At 43.9% G+C, this 15071-nt stretch overlaps 1 protein-coding gene and 1 long non-coding RNA gene across 3 annotated transcripts; one reads left to right on the top strand and one right to left on the bottom strand.

Moving 5' to 3' along the window:
* The first annotated feature begins 1368 nt into the window (after positions 1 to 1368).
* pgfb (placental growth factor b) lies at positions 1369 to 13590 on the top strand. Of its 2 annotated transcripts, XM_060052347.1 has the most exons (7): positions 1370 to 1933; positions 10120 to 10156; positions 11665 to 11864; positions 12325 to 12404; positions 12515 to 12544; positions 12632 to 12694; positions 12784 to 13590. In XM_060052347.1, exons 1-7 carry the CDS (start codon positions 1871 to 1873, stop codon positions 12803 to 12805), a joined length of 495 nt encoding a protein of 164 aa, XP_059908330.1. In that variant the 5' UTR covers positions 1370 to 1870; the 3' UTR covers positions 12806 to 13590. The 2 variants fall into 2 exon arrangements, with proteins under 2 accessions (XP_059908331.1, XP_059908330.1); XM_060052348.1 differs by lacking the exon at positions 12632 to 12694 and having other exon boundaries at positions 1369 to 1933.
* On the bottom strand, positions 7428 to 9937 carry LOC132457940 (uncharacterized). The gene is made up of 2 exons (XR_009525790.1): positions 8199 to 9937; positions 7428 to 8023 (listed from the first exon to the last, which is right to left on the bottom strand). It is a non-coding gene; the product is annotated as an uncharacterized LOC132457940 (long non-coding RNA).
* Positions 13591 to 15071: the final 1481 nt, after the last annotated feature.

Below are 15071 nucleotides of genomic sequence, written 5' to 3'. Positions count from 1 at the left end.
ACCACCCGTCCATGTAGATCTATGGGCTGAGGACAGAGACTGAGTGCTGGGACATAATTAAGGAGCTCTTGGCATCTTGCCTGGTTATTTTCTCTGAAAAATAATATTTTTAGCGCAGTTATTTTCTGCTCTTTTGGTTTTCATTTCATGTACGTTTCATTTTTGATATGTAATAAAAAACCGTTGAAGGCAAATAAAACAGAACATCATTCTTTATCGTATTCGCTTTTCCATCTAAAAATCCCAGGGTTTGAAGTAATATGGATTTTAATATCGTTATAAGTCATCTCGAGCCATCAAAAAATAAGGAAAATTCCCGGAATAAATCGGCCAAAAGCTTTGCACATTTTGGGATGCACCCGTGCCCTGCTGAACACGCCCTCTGCTCCGCTAATGAGGGGAGTATATTTTGACAGTTTGAGATAAAGATTGATTCTGCGGGAGAGGTGGTGGGGGTGTGGGGATGTCCCTGACAGTGCTGGGATGGGAGCAGCAGGGCGAGGGGGAGGGAGGGAAAAGCTAAATAGTCGTGCAGCACCAAAGTAAACAATTCCCTGAAGAGCCATGCGTTTCTTGGCACAGGTTCAGTTTACTCTTACGGTTGTAAAAATAAAATAGAGAATCCACCGATTCTTTTCGAGAAACCTTAATTTATTTAACACGATACCGTGTCCCTTTTTTTGCTCTGCTGCACAACGGGAGATCTTTCATTGTGGCCATAAACCAAGCGTTGGGCCGTTTGCACGTGACCACTATGGAGGTTACTACTAGTGGAAGAGCGAGACTGCAGAACTGCTGGCTCTACTCTACTCTGAGTGTAGGAAAGTTGTTCCTACCACTGCTAACATCCACCGCAGCAGGATTCTTCAGGGATGAAGGAATGCGAGGAAGCCCTACAAGTAGGAGCCCTGCGTTCCAAGGCTACTGCAAACACAGGGCTCGCAGACAGAAGATTACCTCTATGTGTCAACAGTAATGCGATCTGCCTGCCTGGCCCTCATTTCTCCAGCATCCCGGAGTGTCTGAACCTCGCCCACAGCAAGAATTGGAACGTTTTTTCCCAGCAATAGTTTAGAATGTTTAAATAACTGGCAATGCACCAATGTATTACATTACATCCTATACATGCATGAACATACATGTACATCCAGTGTACATCCATTCTAAAATGAGGGTTTGAATATTGAATTATGCACTGGAAGTTAGTTAAATAAGAAATTCATGCATACCTGACACACGTTTGCAGAATAATCATTCACTATCAGATCTTCTGAACTGACCGCTCCGTCCCACTCGGAAGGGGTGGCGGAAGCAATGGGGGAGGAGATTAAATTGGCCCGCCAGTCAAAAGGTAGTGGAGGCAATTAGAAACCCACATTCTAACTTTGGCACAGAGTGCAAGACAACGTTTTAAACTCTACCGTTTACGGATTAACAAACTACAACTGCCGATTAGTGATATTATTTCTGGAGCAGATATGATTTGATCATATCATTTTTTCATAATTTAGTTCGGTCAAATTTATAACAGCATTTTATTATGTTACTTGGCAATATTGACGTTCTTTCTTAAAACTAGCATTAAATGCTTTCTTTATGTACATTTGTTTCATGTATATTAATTTAAGACAAGACTGACTCGGGGTATATCTTTTCCTCGGTCCCTCTTTGGAGAGAGAAACCCTTTTCATTACTTTCCACGGCGCGCTTCATCAGGTTACACCAGACTAGTGGATCTACGTGCCGAGACGCAGTCTCACCGGAGAAGGGAGCGGAGGACAACTCCACTGCTCTGGCTCCACTTCTCCTTCCAGCATCCTCTTTGTTAGCAGGAAGAATCCTTCTCGCTGGGTATCCAACAGACCACGACATGAAACTGTGCGTAATCACGTTGATGGCCGCAGCGCTCCAACTGCAGCTCTCACCTGCCCAGGTATGAACTCAACTCGTCAATTACTCGATCATCTAATTACGTGATTATCTTTTGTCGTAATTCTATTGTATGAGTTTCCGGCAACAAGTCATTGCTGCAACTTTCATCTTTGATAAAGCAGGCAGTGAATTAATGTAGGCTACTGTAGTAAAATATTGTTCCGCTTTCAAGCCTTTTAATAGCTCCTATTCTCAGTTTGAGTCTGTTCCAGGAGGCCATTGATAGTGGTAGCCCATTGTGCATTCAAACCTTTGGGAATGTGTCATCCCAGTCCATTTGATGAGTGAGACGTGACAAAATTCACGCGAGAAAGCCTCTGTGAAGAAGATGATGCAAGCACACTAAAAGTTACATATGGGGAAGCTACTAAACTAGTAATTACAAACACGTCATACCTACTGTGGCCCGGATGGATTTGGCAACGTCGTTAACTTTGTTTGAAAGTTAGTATTCAAACCATGGCAATCATTTATTTTTATTGAATGACTAATTTATTCATTCAAATTATATTATATACTCCCAACGTATTTTAAGATAGTTTTGCAGTGTTTTAGAGGAGGCAATATAATGCCACTATGCCAGAAACCCCTTGGAGATCGTGTCCCTGGCCTTTTTTCAAACTGGCAGGAACGTTTATCTCCACCTGCATCCATCTTACCTGCCACAACTCACTTTAATAATAGAGGTGGCTGTATAAATACCGTTTTCCAAAGGACCACTTTTTGACATGGATTGACAATGATATGCAAGTGTGTTTATTGTTTCTGTTTGCAGGTGTGCACTGCGTGCATGTGTATGTGTGTGTGTGTGTGTGTTCGAAAGTGATGCTATACTAATTTCCCCCAGATATATCACTGTCAAGCAACAGCAGATGCTTACAATGCTGGTCTGTTCTGTGTGGCCACACATTGTCAGTGGCCCCCTGTTGAGTGTGTGCCAGCCAGGAACGAGCTCCAAACAAGTGGACAGGGAGGTGTGTGTGTGTGTGTGTGTGTGTGTGTGTGTGTGCGTGCGTGCGTGTGTGTGCGTGTCTGAGAGGGGTACACTGGTAGCGGATGCACCGGCGGACACTGGCACACGCTCCTTACCCAAAGATCCTTTTCAGAGTCTAACGTCTTGAGGTGTGTGTGTGTGTGTGTGTGTGTGTGTGTGTGTGTGTGTGTGAGTGCTGCCGAAGCCCCTCGTTCAGTAAAACACATCTTTGGCATCTATTCCGGGCCGTTCTCACGCCGTTCATAGCCCCCCCCTCGGCGGGACTGACAGCCCGTGCACACGTCATCGACGGCTGCTTCTAGTGGTCTCGGCGCGTCATACGTTTAAAGGTCTGAATGTCCCGCCGCCCAGACTCCTCCTCAACCAAGCTTGTCATTACACTAGCCAGCTTGGTTTGGTTGGGGGGCAGAGGAGATACAAACACATCTTACATGATTATAGTCCTAATGGATTTGCAAAGAAATCTTTGACCCTAGCATGTGTAGCTCATTCTGAGGGGGTAAACATGGCAGGACAGCTAGGGCTACATCTCTGTTCAGGCCTACTACTCAATTTCTCCATACACTGAGTCTCTCCCTGCTTACAGCGTTATGTTTCAATATTTCTTTGAAATAGAGATACGACTCTGTAATTTATGGAGCAATAGCCCTTGTCAATAGTGATTGAATGACATCATACAAATGTCAAAATAATATAATGTAAAGTTGTGGATGTCTGAAAGTAATGAAGTCTTCGTCACTCAATAATTGTACGATTTATTGGATCTAGTCAGTGTCCAACTGCAAGGGAAGCCTCGTGAGACCATCCAGATGTTCAAGTTTGTGTTTCGCATTGAACATCAGTCTGGACTTGGCTGTGCAGTAATTGATTTCCAGATTAGGTCACAGCCTTACGTTGTTCCAAAAGATCCAGCCAATCAGAGCAATGTTCTTGCTCTCTTCGCTATGACTGAATCTGGTCTGAAGTAAAGCTAAAACTCCATGGCGATTTCTGCTCCTTTATTCAGTCGTTATCAGTTGATTTTTCTGTAGAATGCTAACCTTTCCTTGGGACCCGCCATTGTTTTTTTAAAGCGGTTTACAGGCTGCATTGCTCCTTCTCCGTTGTGAACTCCAGCTCCCTCCCCTTGTCGCTGGTTGGTCCTATAATTTATTTTCTAATCTTTCAACGGCAGAAAGAAACAGAATGAGAACTCTGGAGATCAGGATGGTCTCAATACTGAAAAAGAAGATGAGGGAGAGGGAGAAGGTGGTGGTGATGACGAAGCAGGCCTGGTTTACAGTATGAAATCTTCCTGAGGCATCTGTGTGAGTCACTCACCTCCTGATCGTTCATGTTACTGATCTGCTGCCAAATACTTTAGGACTGATGCATCCTACAACAATCAAATGTCAGTCACAGTCATTTGATGGGCTTGTGTGCATTTAATGTGTCTCTGCACCTGTGGTCCAATGCACAAGTTCCTTATTTAAGTTAGTGTGATTCTATAAAAGTATAAAAGTTAGAAATGAAGGTTTTCATTTGGTTTTTATGTTGCGTCATGAGCCAAATGGAGACAGGTTGGTCTGATCAAGTCAAGCAATACATTTGAAAATGAAATGGAAATTTACCGATATCATTCACAAGGTATGCAAACGCATGTGATTTGTATTTGATCTTAGTCGATCACAATCCAAAGTGATCCTCAAGGGTCACATTGATGATTGTGTGGTTCTGATGCTCATTACTGAACATTTATTTGGAAATCAAAGGTCATCAAATTAAGCAAATGTCTGCATATGCTGAACAGAAGACTTCGTTCACCCGGGGGCTGTCCCCATATTTGGTGGCCTGTCCCCGTCTTTGGTGGACTGTCCTCATCTTTGGTGGCCGGTCCTCATCTTTGGTGGCCTGTCCTCATCTTTGGTGGCCTGTCCTCATCTTTGGTGGCCTGTCCTCATCTTTGGTGGCCTGTCCTCATCTTTGGTGGCCTGTCCTCATCTTTGGTGGAATAGCCCTGTCTTTGGTGGCCTTTCCCCGTCTTTGGTGGCCAGTTCCCGGAAATGTCCCTGTTCTTAAAATAAATGTATGCTTTTTTAAATATAGGAATAGATTTTAAATTGGCCACCGTCCTCGTTGCTGATCAATGTTAATTTCGACAGTCTGTGATTCATCTGGGGTCTGTCGCGACCTTGCTACACAGGGGTCTGTCCCTCGCTTTTATACCATAAGCAGCCAGACCGATCATAAACAATATATTCAATATTGAACGATTCCATATTGGAGTAGAATTATTTATCTTGTTTTCGGCTGGTTTACCTTGGGTTTAATGTTTAGTACAGTACTACAAAAACCAGGATAAAATGCAAAAGGTAAACACAACGTAATATGTCAGTTTTATTCATTTCAGACGAAATTACGTATTTTATTAAAGAATTGTTTCAATTACGGGCCTTTGTTTAACACTTAAACACCTCAACCATACAAACACAGAGTTAGAGTTCACAATAAAGTAGACCAGTCGAATAGTTCCATCATAACCAGAAACAAATTATTCTCAAAACGCCACATAACATAACCTGGTATAACCTCATTAATACACCTTCAGCCTCGACCCTGTTTTACATCAAGAGGTATGAGCCGGTGTGTTGTGTTTTATTTTCGTTTCATTTCCCGAAATAGCCCCCATCTCCTATGGCTCTTCACATAGGCGTGAGTGGAAGCACCTGGGCTGTGGAACAATGTCCTGCCCCCCCCAGCGGTGGAGCTGTCACCGTCCTCACCGCCGTGTTCCCCGCTCGCCGCACATTCCCTGACATGTTGCTGTCCCCCCCGCTCCTGCATAGTACGGCCACTTCCTGTGGCAGGTCCAGAGGTGTCACGCCATCCTCGTGCACTGTCCTGGTGTGTGTGTGTGGTGTGTATGTGTGTGCGTTTGATTGTGTGTGTTTGTGAGTGTGAGTGTGAGTGTGTGTGTGTGTGTGTGTGATTGTGTTTTAGAGAGAGATGGCGAAAAAGAAAGAGTGAGAAGGGTGAAAAAAGAGAGCGAGAGAGAGCGAAAGAAAGAGAGAGCGAGAGAGAGCGAGTGCGATCATGTAAGATGTGTTTGTATCTCCTCTGCCCCCCCCCCCCCCCCCCCCCCAACCAAACCAAGTGCTTACATCCTGTCTGCCTTGCTCGGTCTGAATTCAAAGGTTGTTTTATAGTCAGAAGCACCATGCCAATGCCTGTTTCCTCCTGCCCATGTGACAGCTCCCACACCTTCTAGCCAAACAGCCGGAATGTGTTGCAGATCTGAGATTTATTGCCTCTTTCAATGTGTAGTATGCAGGCTCCACCTTGCTTAAAGATACTCCCATACAACTGGATCACTGAAGGGGAATAGTGGTTGGTTAACTCATTCAGCAAACACACGTCTCAAAGCTTTATCGATAGCATCCGATTAAAGTTGAAATGCTGACTCTGGAAAGACTTTATTTACTTGGCTGGAGGAGAAACAGGAGTAGAGTGTCGGTCTCAACGCTGCTGTAGCTGACCAGCATCTTGATAACAAGGCTGTCTTAAGCCCTGGCCACATGGCCACCTGTCGCCAACCTATCTGTGTACGGTGAGCTGGCTGAGTGCAGGTGTGTCCATTACATCAACGTAGGAAGCCAAACAACATGGGGGTCCAACCATCTGGGTCACACTCAGCCTTGACCCCCAACAAAGAACCCAACTCAATTGTTGTAGCAAAGACATGAGCTCAAGCATATATATATATATATATATACTGTGTGTGTGTGGATAGTTGTGTGTGTTGGGTTCTGCATGTGCTGGCTTGTGCATGTGTATGTAATTGGGTGTGTGAGGTTGTATGTGTGCGGATTAAATAAACACATACCAACGTGTGTGTGTGTGTGTGTGTATGTGTGTGTGTGTGCACGTGCGTGCCTGTGTGCTTCCCTGTGTGTGCAACGCGTCCCTGCGTGTTACCGGGTCCCCCACATCCTCTCCCATGATAATTCCTCCAGGCCTGCAGCTTGCAGCATGGCGTGCAGTGAGGGGCTGGCCAGTGGGGCCTCTACTCCCTATGCCGTTCCTCTCCTCCCCTGGTTGTAATGCCCCTACCCGGGGGAGAGGGGCAATCAGGAAATATGGATTTGTCCTGCCTCGGCATGAGGAGTAGAAGTGACGCTGGGGGCATTTGTCTGCTCGGACGCTTTAATCTCCCATCTTGAAGTAATTTAGTGTGGTTTACATGGGAGAAGGCCGTTTACTGTAATAGGGACGCAATTACCAGCCTTATCTGTAGACCTGTGTCGTGTGTGTGTGTGTGTGTGTGTGTGTGTGTGTGTGTGTGTGTGTGTGTGTGTGTGTGTGTGTGTGTGTGTGTGTGTGTGTGTGTGTGCATGCATTAATTAGTCTTCTATTGAGAAAATGCTTTTTGTTCCCATTGAATCGAAAAACCTAATTTTTATGGAGCTCATGCTGAGGCACTTGGTGTACACAGTACAAAGGCCAACATTTCCACTGACGTCAATAACTTTTAGACGTTTAGTTTATTTAGACGCTAAATAAACATCCAAATAGCGAAATAAACATGGGTTCTCTGATTTCAGTCAGTCTTATTTATCATGACTAGTAACTAATTCTGCCAAAAAAAACAATGCACCCCTAAACACTAATCCCACCTCTTGTTCTGCAGCACAAAGTCCCCGTGGACTGGGCAGATTTCCTACAGCTTTTTACTTTTCCTTACAGCCGAAGTGAAGTGACGTTCATTGAACGGTCAAGTCTGTTGCTTGCATTCACTCCACATCAGTACGTGCAGTAGCAGACCCCTCTACTCCTCTGTGCCTTCTCTGGGGCGGGCTGCTGTGACCCGGTGCAGCTCTGTTGAAGTGTGTTGATGTTCCGCTCACGCTCGGTGATGGAGCGCCCCGGCCTGACAACCCCCTACGCCCAGCTGGACCCTGTCAGCTCCTCAATGCCGGCTGCCATTGTTGTTATTGCGGTGGCCTCACGTATACATACCGCGACGTGGCGTTGTGGTCCCTTCGTTCTCCCTGAGCGAGGACTGGGAGACACGTTGTTTGATGATGGATGTCTGGAAGGGCCGTGGTTTTTGGTTTTCGACTGGAATCTGATTTGTTAAAAAAAAAAGAGGGGGAGACTGGGATGAGGAAAAGAGTTGGTTAGGATCTGAAGTCAAATGTGTGTCTTGCTCTGTGGGATCTCGCTTTTAAAGAAAGACATTGGGCAGCTCTTCGAAGGCCCCCTGCTGAAAAGTTTAAATTCACAAACTGCTCACTGCTACAACAGATTTGCTTTGGTCATCAGGAGCCACTGTTCTGGCTCCCCTCCGCTGGCTCCATGCCAGGGAGAATGCATTAGAAAGATGTTCTCCAGCTGTGTAGGGGAGGCCTGGACCATAAAGATCTTTAGTTCTTCAAACTCCAGTCGGAAAAGTGGTTATCATGTTTGCGTAATGCTATCACAGAAAAGGCTGCTGAATGATACATTTATTCAAATCTAAGTAAACGAACATTTTATAGATTATCTCTTGCAAAAACAAATGTAGGTACATTTCTTGCTGTGATTCCGGTTAGGGTCGAGTTCCCATCCATGTCTTATGCAATAATAGTAGTATTCCATGGAAACAAGTGTTATTATTCCACAACCAATCGCCACAAACTCACACAAACGGCGTCTCAATGAGCTCCTTTCCAAATACTCCACAAGTCAAAGAGCAGAAGCTGCTGGTCGCTACGTGACCGTCCTCATGTAGTGCAGCCGGTCTGCCAGCGTGTCACAGCTTACCTCAGGTTTAATTCCCAACCACACGCAAGATGCCAAGTGGGTGCTTAGTCATTCCAAGGTCTGAACCCAGAATCCAGATCTGAGTAAGGGTTAGAAAATTGCTTTGACTCATGGGCAGAGCACATTATTGCAACATTACTGCCTTCAAACTCGCACATCCACTGGAGAAGGGCAGCAATGCAATGCCTGGCTAGATTAATAGGGCTTGCTCATGGGCATCTGAACTTGAATTTCTCAAGGAATGCTGGGGTACCAGCAACCCTTAGATGGACTGGAGATTGCTCAACTTTTGTGTGTGTGTGTGTGTGTAGGAGTCTGTTTGTGTGTGTGTGTTTGTGTGCGTGTGTGTGCGCATGTGTGCATGCGTGTGCATGAGTGTGTATTCTTGTTGTGCGCTTTGTGTGTGGGCATGCGTATGTGTTAGCTTGTGTGCATGCTTGTGTGTGTGTGTGTGTGTGTGTGTGTGTGTGTGTGTGCGTATGTGTGTGCTTGTTTGTGTGCGCAGAGTAAAACATAGATGTTATGTGATGTTATCAGTCATCGTGGAAGCAGGACATTCCACTCCAAATGTTTTGATAAAAATGGCTGACTTTAGCACTGATAACCAGTGTCCTCACCTCACACTTATTATGGTCCAAAAACAGGAAGAAGGGGCAACATTCAGAGGCAGATGGTCGAAAAAAGGAACATCCTACTTTATTACCCAACGATTTTGGGTAACCATTTCTTGGAACTGAAGCAGGGGACTAATATCAGTTTGACACCGAAGGTGTTCGGACACTTGATGACGGAGGCATGTCTGTCTGTCCGCTTCTGCCAGGACAGATTATATCAAATGCTGGATTTCCCATCCTGAGATGGAGTCGTTGAAGAGGGTTTGTGTTTTCCCAGACTGATGAGAAAGGGTCTCTGTTTATGATGGGGACGATGGGAAACATGTCAGAGATAGGGGAACAAACAAGCAATGGGGAAATAAATAGGTCATATTCTTACGCCACAGGAAACAGGTTTGGGACAGGAAGGCACCAAATATAATTGAATAGGTTTGCAGTGTGTATCATCTATTACACTTTAATATTTTCAATATTAACTATCGAAATGATCCTCCCAACAGCAGTTAGATAGTCTATGGGGACTGACTGTAAAATGGTTTGTGAAGCCATGAAACTGGTGATCTCTGCAGGCTATTTGCCTTTAATATCAATATTGGAAAAGCCTATAATCAGTTATGATGCAGGTTTTATTAGTGCTGGGTTGGTGGCCCTCTGTGGTAGCTGACAGCAGCTACACAGCAGCAATGGTGTCTATTCTGCTTGTAGAATTGTGCCTGAGAATATTAACATGCGATTGTTTGCAAAAGTACTGAAATATCAAGGAAAATGTTCTAATCTAATGTGTCTCTTGTTTCACAGAGCCTGCCCTCATCTAGTCTAAACAGCACATCTGAAGGTACATCGATCTGTCTCTCTGTCTGTGTGTCCGTCTGTCTGTGTGTCTCTCTGCCTGTCTGATTTTCTCTACCTTTAAAAGACTGATGTATTGGGGAGTACCGTGTATGTGAATCTCATCCTCAAGATGTGATATTCAAACTGCCTGTGAATGATTCATAAAATATAAAAGTATTTTCTATTGTTTCTTGTGCGATCAGTCCACTCCTGATCACTGAATTGAAAGCTCACGTCTGGGGAGCCAGGGATGATCTTTTGTTCGGGCTCCAAGGCCCTGAGAAGGGCTTAGTGCCAGCAAGACTGATGGATGAGGTCACGGCCCTAAACATGTTGCTACCTCACCAGCTCCCTCTCATCCTCCTCTCCTCCTGGCCAAGCTGTAAATCAGTGTCACTGCAAAATAAATACTGACAAAACCCTTCAAAGCTCTGGTAGTCAAAGGGAGGATTGAGGAGTTACAAAGCAAAACTAAGGCCAGATAATGAACAGGAATTATGCAGCAGAGCGCTCCACTGGCTGACTGGTCTGGTTACTGGTAACACCAGGCTGCTGGCTCCCTTCTCCTCCTCAGAACAGAGCTCTCTTCCCATCCCTCTTGGTCCAGCCGTCCTGCCTTTATAAACAGCTGCAGTACTATCAGGCTCCAGTCTCTGATCCCAGGGGTCACTCTGGTCCCGGCGGGGCCCGCGGGGCAGCCCCGTCCCAGCTCAGTCCAGGTCCTGCTCATGTCCCTTGTTTCCAACATTTGTTTTTCCTGAGTGTACTGTTTGTTCAGCCATAATCTTGCCATGTCCCCCCCCTCCCCCCCTTTGACTATGCAATTGGGTCACTTTTACACATATACTCCCACAGGAAGGAGGACATTACACAAACTTTGTTTTGGTTGTTTCTTCAAAATGACAACAGGATATACACAGGCATATTAGCAGCACTTTCATGTTGGACTCGTTGGGAAAAAATTTTTTTATGGGATTTGAGAATAGCATCAAGCTTCTTCGTTATTGTGCTTTTTTGGTTTTAAGTAAAAATCTGATTCGTCAATTACATTTGTAAAACTGTAGAGCAACACAGACTTCTTTACTACAAACAAGAAAGACAATCTGTTGAGCCAATCAGAAACAGCAAGCAGTTGGGCCAATCAGAAAAGCAATCTGTTAAGCCAATCAGAAAAAGCAATCTGTTGAGCATATCAAAAAATAAAATACTATGCCTGTGTTTGGTGCTGTTGTTCATGCTGGTTCAAAATTCCTGTTCAGTTGCTCCTCAAATGTTTAATAAAGTACAAATTCATTACTTTTGTATGAGCTGTCCCCATTAGTTCAAGACAAAGCCACACACACACACACACACACACACACACACACACACACACACACACACACACACACACACACACACACACACACACACACACACACACACACACACACACACACACACACACACACCTCACTGTAACCCTAATTATAAAACATGGTCAGGCTCACCTTGCACCCCTGTCACACGCAGTCGTCCTGAACTTCCAAGAGGTGTGGCATCGGAGCTTCTGCCGGACCATCGAGAAGCTGGTGGAGGTGGTGCAGGAGTACCCCGGGGAGGTGGAGCACATCTACAGCCCGTCCTGCGTGCCCCTGGTGCGCTGCGCTGGCTGCTGCGGGGACGACAACATGGAGTGCCATCCCACCAGCACCTCCAACGTCACCATGCTGGTAAGACATAGGCGGTCAGATGTGGATAATAATATTGACTGTGTACGATAATACTGAAACTAATGCCAACTCTTTTGTAATTTGTATACTGTAGGTGTCAATTTTGTATTGAATGTGTGTAAAGAATAGAATGTACAATTTGTTTACTCTGAATAATTTATATTGTTGACAGTGCATGTTTACCATCAATGATTGTGCAGGTTTAATATCGTTGATAGTGTAGGTTTAATATCGTTGATAGTGCAGGTTCAATATCGTTGACAATGCAGGTTTAAAATCATTGATAGTGCAGGTTTAATATCATTGATAGTGCAGGATAAAAATGGTACATGTTTATGTTAAACTGCAGCTATTTACTCATTCCACCAAGGGAATCGTTCTGTGTACATTGTTTATTCTGGTTCACATGTTGCTAATCGGAAACTTACATAATGCAGGTTCAATGTCTTTGTTGCCACAGCTGTTGAAAATCAAGCCAGTGGCGCAAGGTCAAGAATATGTTGAGATGACGTTTGTGGAGCACCAGACATGTGAATGTAGGTAAGACAAGCGAGCAGAGAACTCAGAGAACATTTTCATAAAAACAATGCTCATTTGATATTTAATCGAATAGCTGCCTTGTTCTGATTTTAAATTTATTCCATCCTCAGAAAACGAGAACCCACCATGAGGGTTGAACGGTAAGTGGATGTTCATATTCTCAGATGTGAAATGTTTTTTTTATAGCATCTCTGCTCTGGAGGTTTATATTATGTTATTTTCTACAGAAGGAGGCAGAGAGGGAGAGGAAAGAAGAGAAAGGAAAGACAAAGAGGGAAAGACTGTGACAGGTCAGACTAATATTCAACCAAACTAGCCTCAACCCGGAGTGCCCTTGAAGCTAATGTTGATCTTCTAATATTGTTTGTGTTTATTTTAGGTGCCAGGTCCCTCGTAGGTAACTAGTGGCATACCTTCACCACCCCCCCCCCCCCCCCCTCCAAACCTCTCGCAAAATGGCTCACTATTTATTTCCCAACCCAATGGCTGTGTCGATCTTCACTGTCTGCGACTGCACTCAAGAGACTCAAAGACTGGGTTGTTGTGGCGACAGGCCCTTCTGCGGATGGGGAGAGCTTTTTAAATCAAGGTTAAACCAGAAGTGCCTTTTGATTTGTGAAAACGATTCTGTTACACACCTGACACGACGGACATCCCTGGGAGCCAGTGCAATAGGACCAAACAGACAGAGAATAATACTGTGTTGTTTTTTACTCCTTTATACTGGTTATTAACAACTATATGTATCATGTATGTATTTAAAGATTTTACCATTGTTTAAAATGTTTATTTATTGATACAGCTAAAATATTCTTTGGATTAACAGTCAAGGTTTGAAGCAACGTCTTCCGTCGAACTGTATCGTCATCACGGCCAATGAGGACCATCCCATCGCGTGTCTCTTCATTTTTCTGGAATGCACTAAAATGGAATGTCTCCCTCTAGCGGTGTGATTTAAAACAGCGCATTATTTCCATTATTTCCCTATGACACTGCTTTCACGGTCTACGAGAAAGCTGTTCGTCAAATGTTTTTTAAAACCACTGGATTTAAACCAATTTCTACTTGCAATCATGTGTACATTGTGAAAATAAGTAACCCAAAAACATTTATGTGTTGAAGATTCATCCAAAGAAGTTTGAGTGTATAAATAAATGTGAGCAGTGCATTAAAGAAATGGCCTCTAGTTGTTTAAATGTGTAGTTTTACTATGAACATTAGGTCGACTGCTACGTTGTTTCACTGCTGTTTATATTCTTCTTATAACGGAATGCTAACAAAATATGCAAAACTTTAAATTTAAAGTAGGCCTACATGATAGGTCTAAACTATGAAATTAACAATACCGATGCAAATGATAGAAGAAAATAATCATGGTAACACTTATTTCAACAATTCAAAAATTGCTCATAGTCAACAGAAGTGCAATGATTATGTAAGCTTCTGCAAGTTTTATTGTTTTATTCTTTCTTTTTTCTCATTATGGAAAAAGGCAGCAGTTCTATTTAGGTGTGTAACCATTGTAGCTAATCGATTTGGCAAATTCTCTTTGGCCATAAATAATGTAACCAACATTGACACACAGACAGCCTGCGATGACAGGTCGGTCCCTCAGATTGCATTGGATTGATCTTCTTGATGTTATTACTTTTTAAGGATACATTTAAGAAACTGATTCGTTTTTGTATTTTTTTGGGGGAAGTTTGGTGCATGTTCACTTTAACGCGCCATCGACGCGGCGTAGACGCGTCTACGCATCGCCGCCCCCTTCAGTGCAGAGGCCTGTAGGTCTGACAGAATAGTTGTTACACCGAATTCTGCGACCCGTCGAAATGTGTGACCCCAGAGGGCGCTGTTGCACATTTTCTGCAACATGCACGAGTTTGAAGCTGGACTCGGAATGGGTACATTCGTTTTGTGACACCGGGCAATGCTTTCTTTCTTGAAAGCGTCTTACTGACTGTAGCGTCTTATGGGGAAAGAAGCAACGGTGATTGACCGTACTAAACACCTTATCCATTCTATGGGTCTGTGAAATGCAAATGAAATCAAATGTAGCCTATTTATTAAGCACATTTTATGTTTTTGTTGTAATGCCCACCGTTTTTATTTGTATGTGTAGCGGTTGCGTACTCTCTCGTTGCGTTGTGTGATTGAGACCACGATGGAACCATTGGCAGCCAGCCGTTTATTCTGGTGGAATATTTAACAAGGAAAATGCTTGTTGAGAACCCTCACAATGGCAGCCTCTCTCAGCCGGGGTATACGTAGACTGACTATTTACATGAAAATAAATATCACATTAAACAAATTAATAGTTGAATGGGTGTTTGGTGACATACCTGGTGGAATATTTAACAAGGAATATGCTTGTTGAGAACCCTCACAATGGCAGCCTAACATGAGAGAAAGACAAGCTGAAGTACACATTCTTGGCGAAGTCCACGCTAGCTAAGTAGCTACGACCAAAGCACATGGTAGCCAAGCTAGCGATCCTAAGCCTAAAGTCCATTTAAATGTAATTACCGATTCCAAGCAACACAATATATATGTACAAGCAACCAAGTATTAAGACAGTATTATGTACATTTAGACTCCCGTAATACATCGCCAAAGTGTGGATTCATGTTTAACTGCTCTGACTACCTACCTCACTCAGCCGGGGTA

The sequence above is a fragment of the Gadus macrocephalus genome, chromosome 5 (genome assembly GCF_031168955.1).
Source record: "Gadus macrocephalus chromosome 5, ASM3116895v1".
Classification (NCBI taxonomy): domain Eukaryota; kingdom Metazoa; phylum Chordata; class Actinopteri; order Gadiformes; family Gadidae; genus Gadus; species Gadus macrocephalus.
This window is presented reverse-complemented; position numbering and strand designations above follow the sequence as displayed.

Coding starts and splice junctions, on each gene's coding strand:
- pgfb (XM_060052347.1), top strand. CDS start 1,871: ATGAAACTGTGCGTAATCACGTTGATGGCCGCAGCGCTCCAACTGCAG. Junction 10,157..11,664: donor TCTAAACAGCACATCTGAAG/GTACATCGATCT, acceptor TGTCACACGCAG/TCGTCCTGAACTTCCAAGAG. Junction 12,545..12,631: donor CCCACCATGAGGGTTGAACG/GTAAGTGGATGT, acceptor TATTTTCTACAG/AAGGAGGCAGAGAGGGAGAG.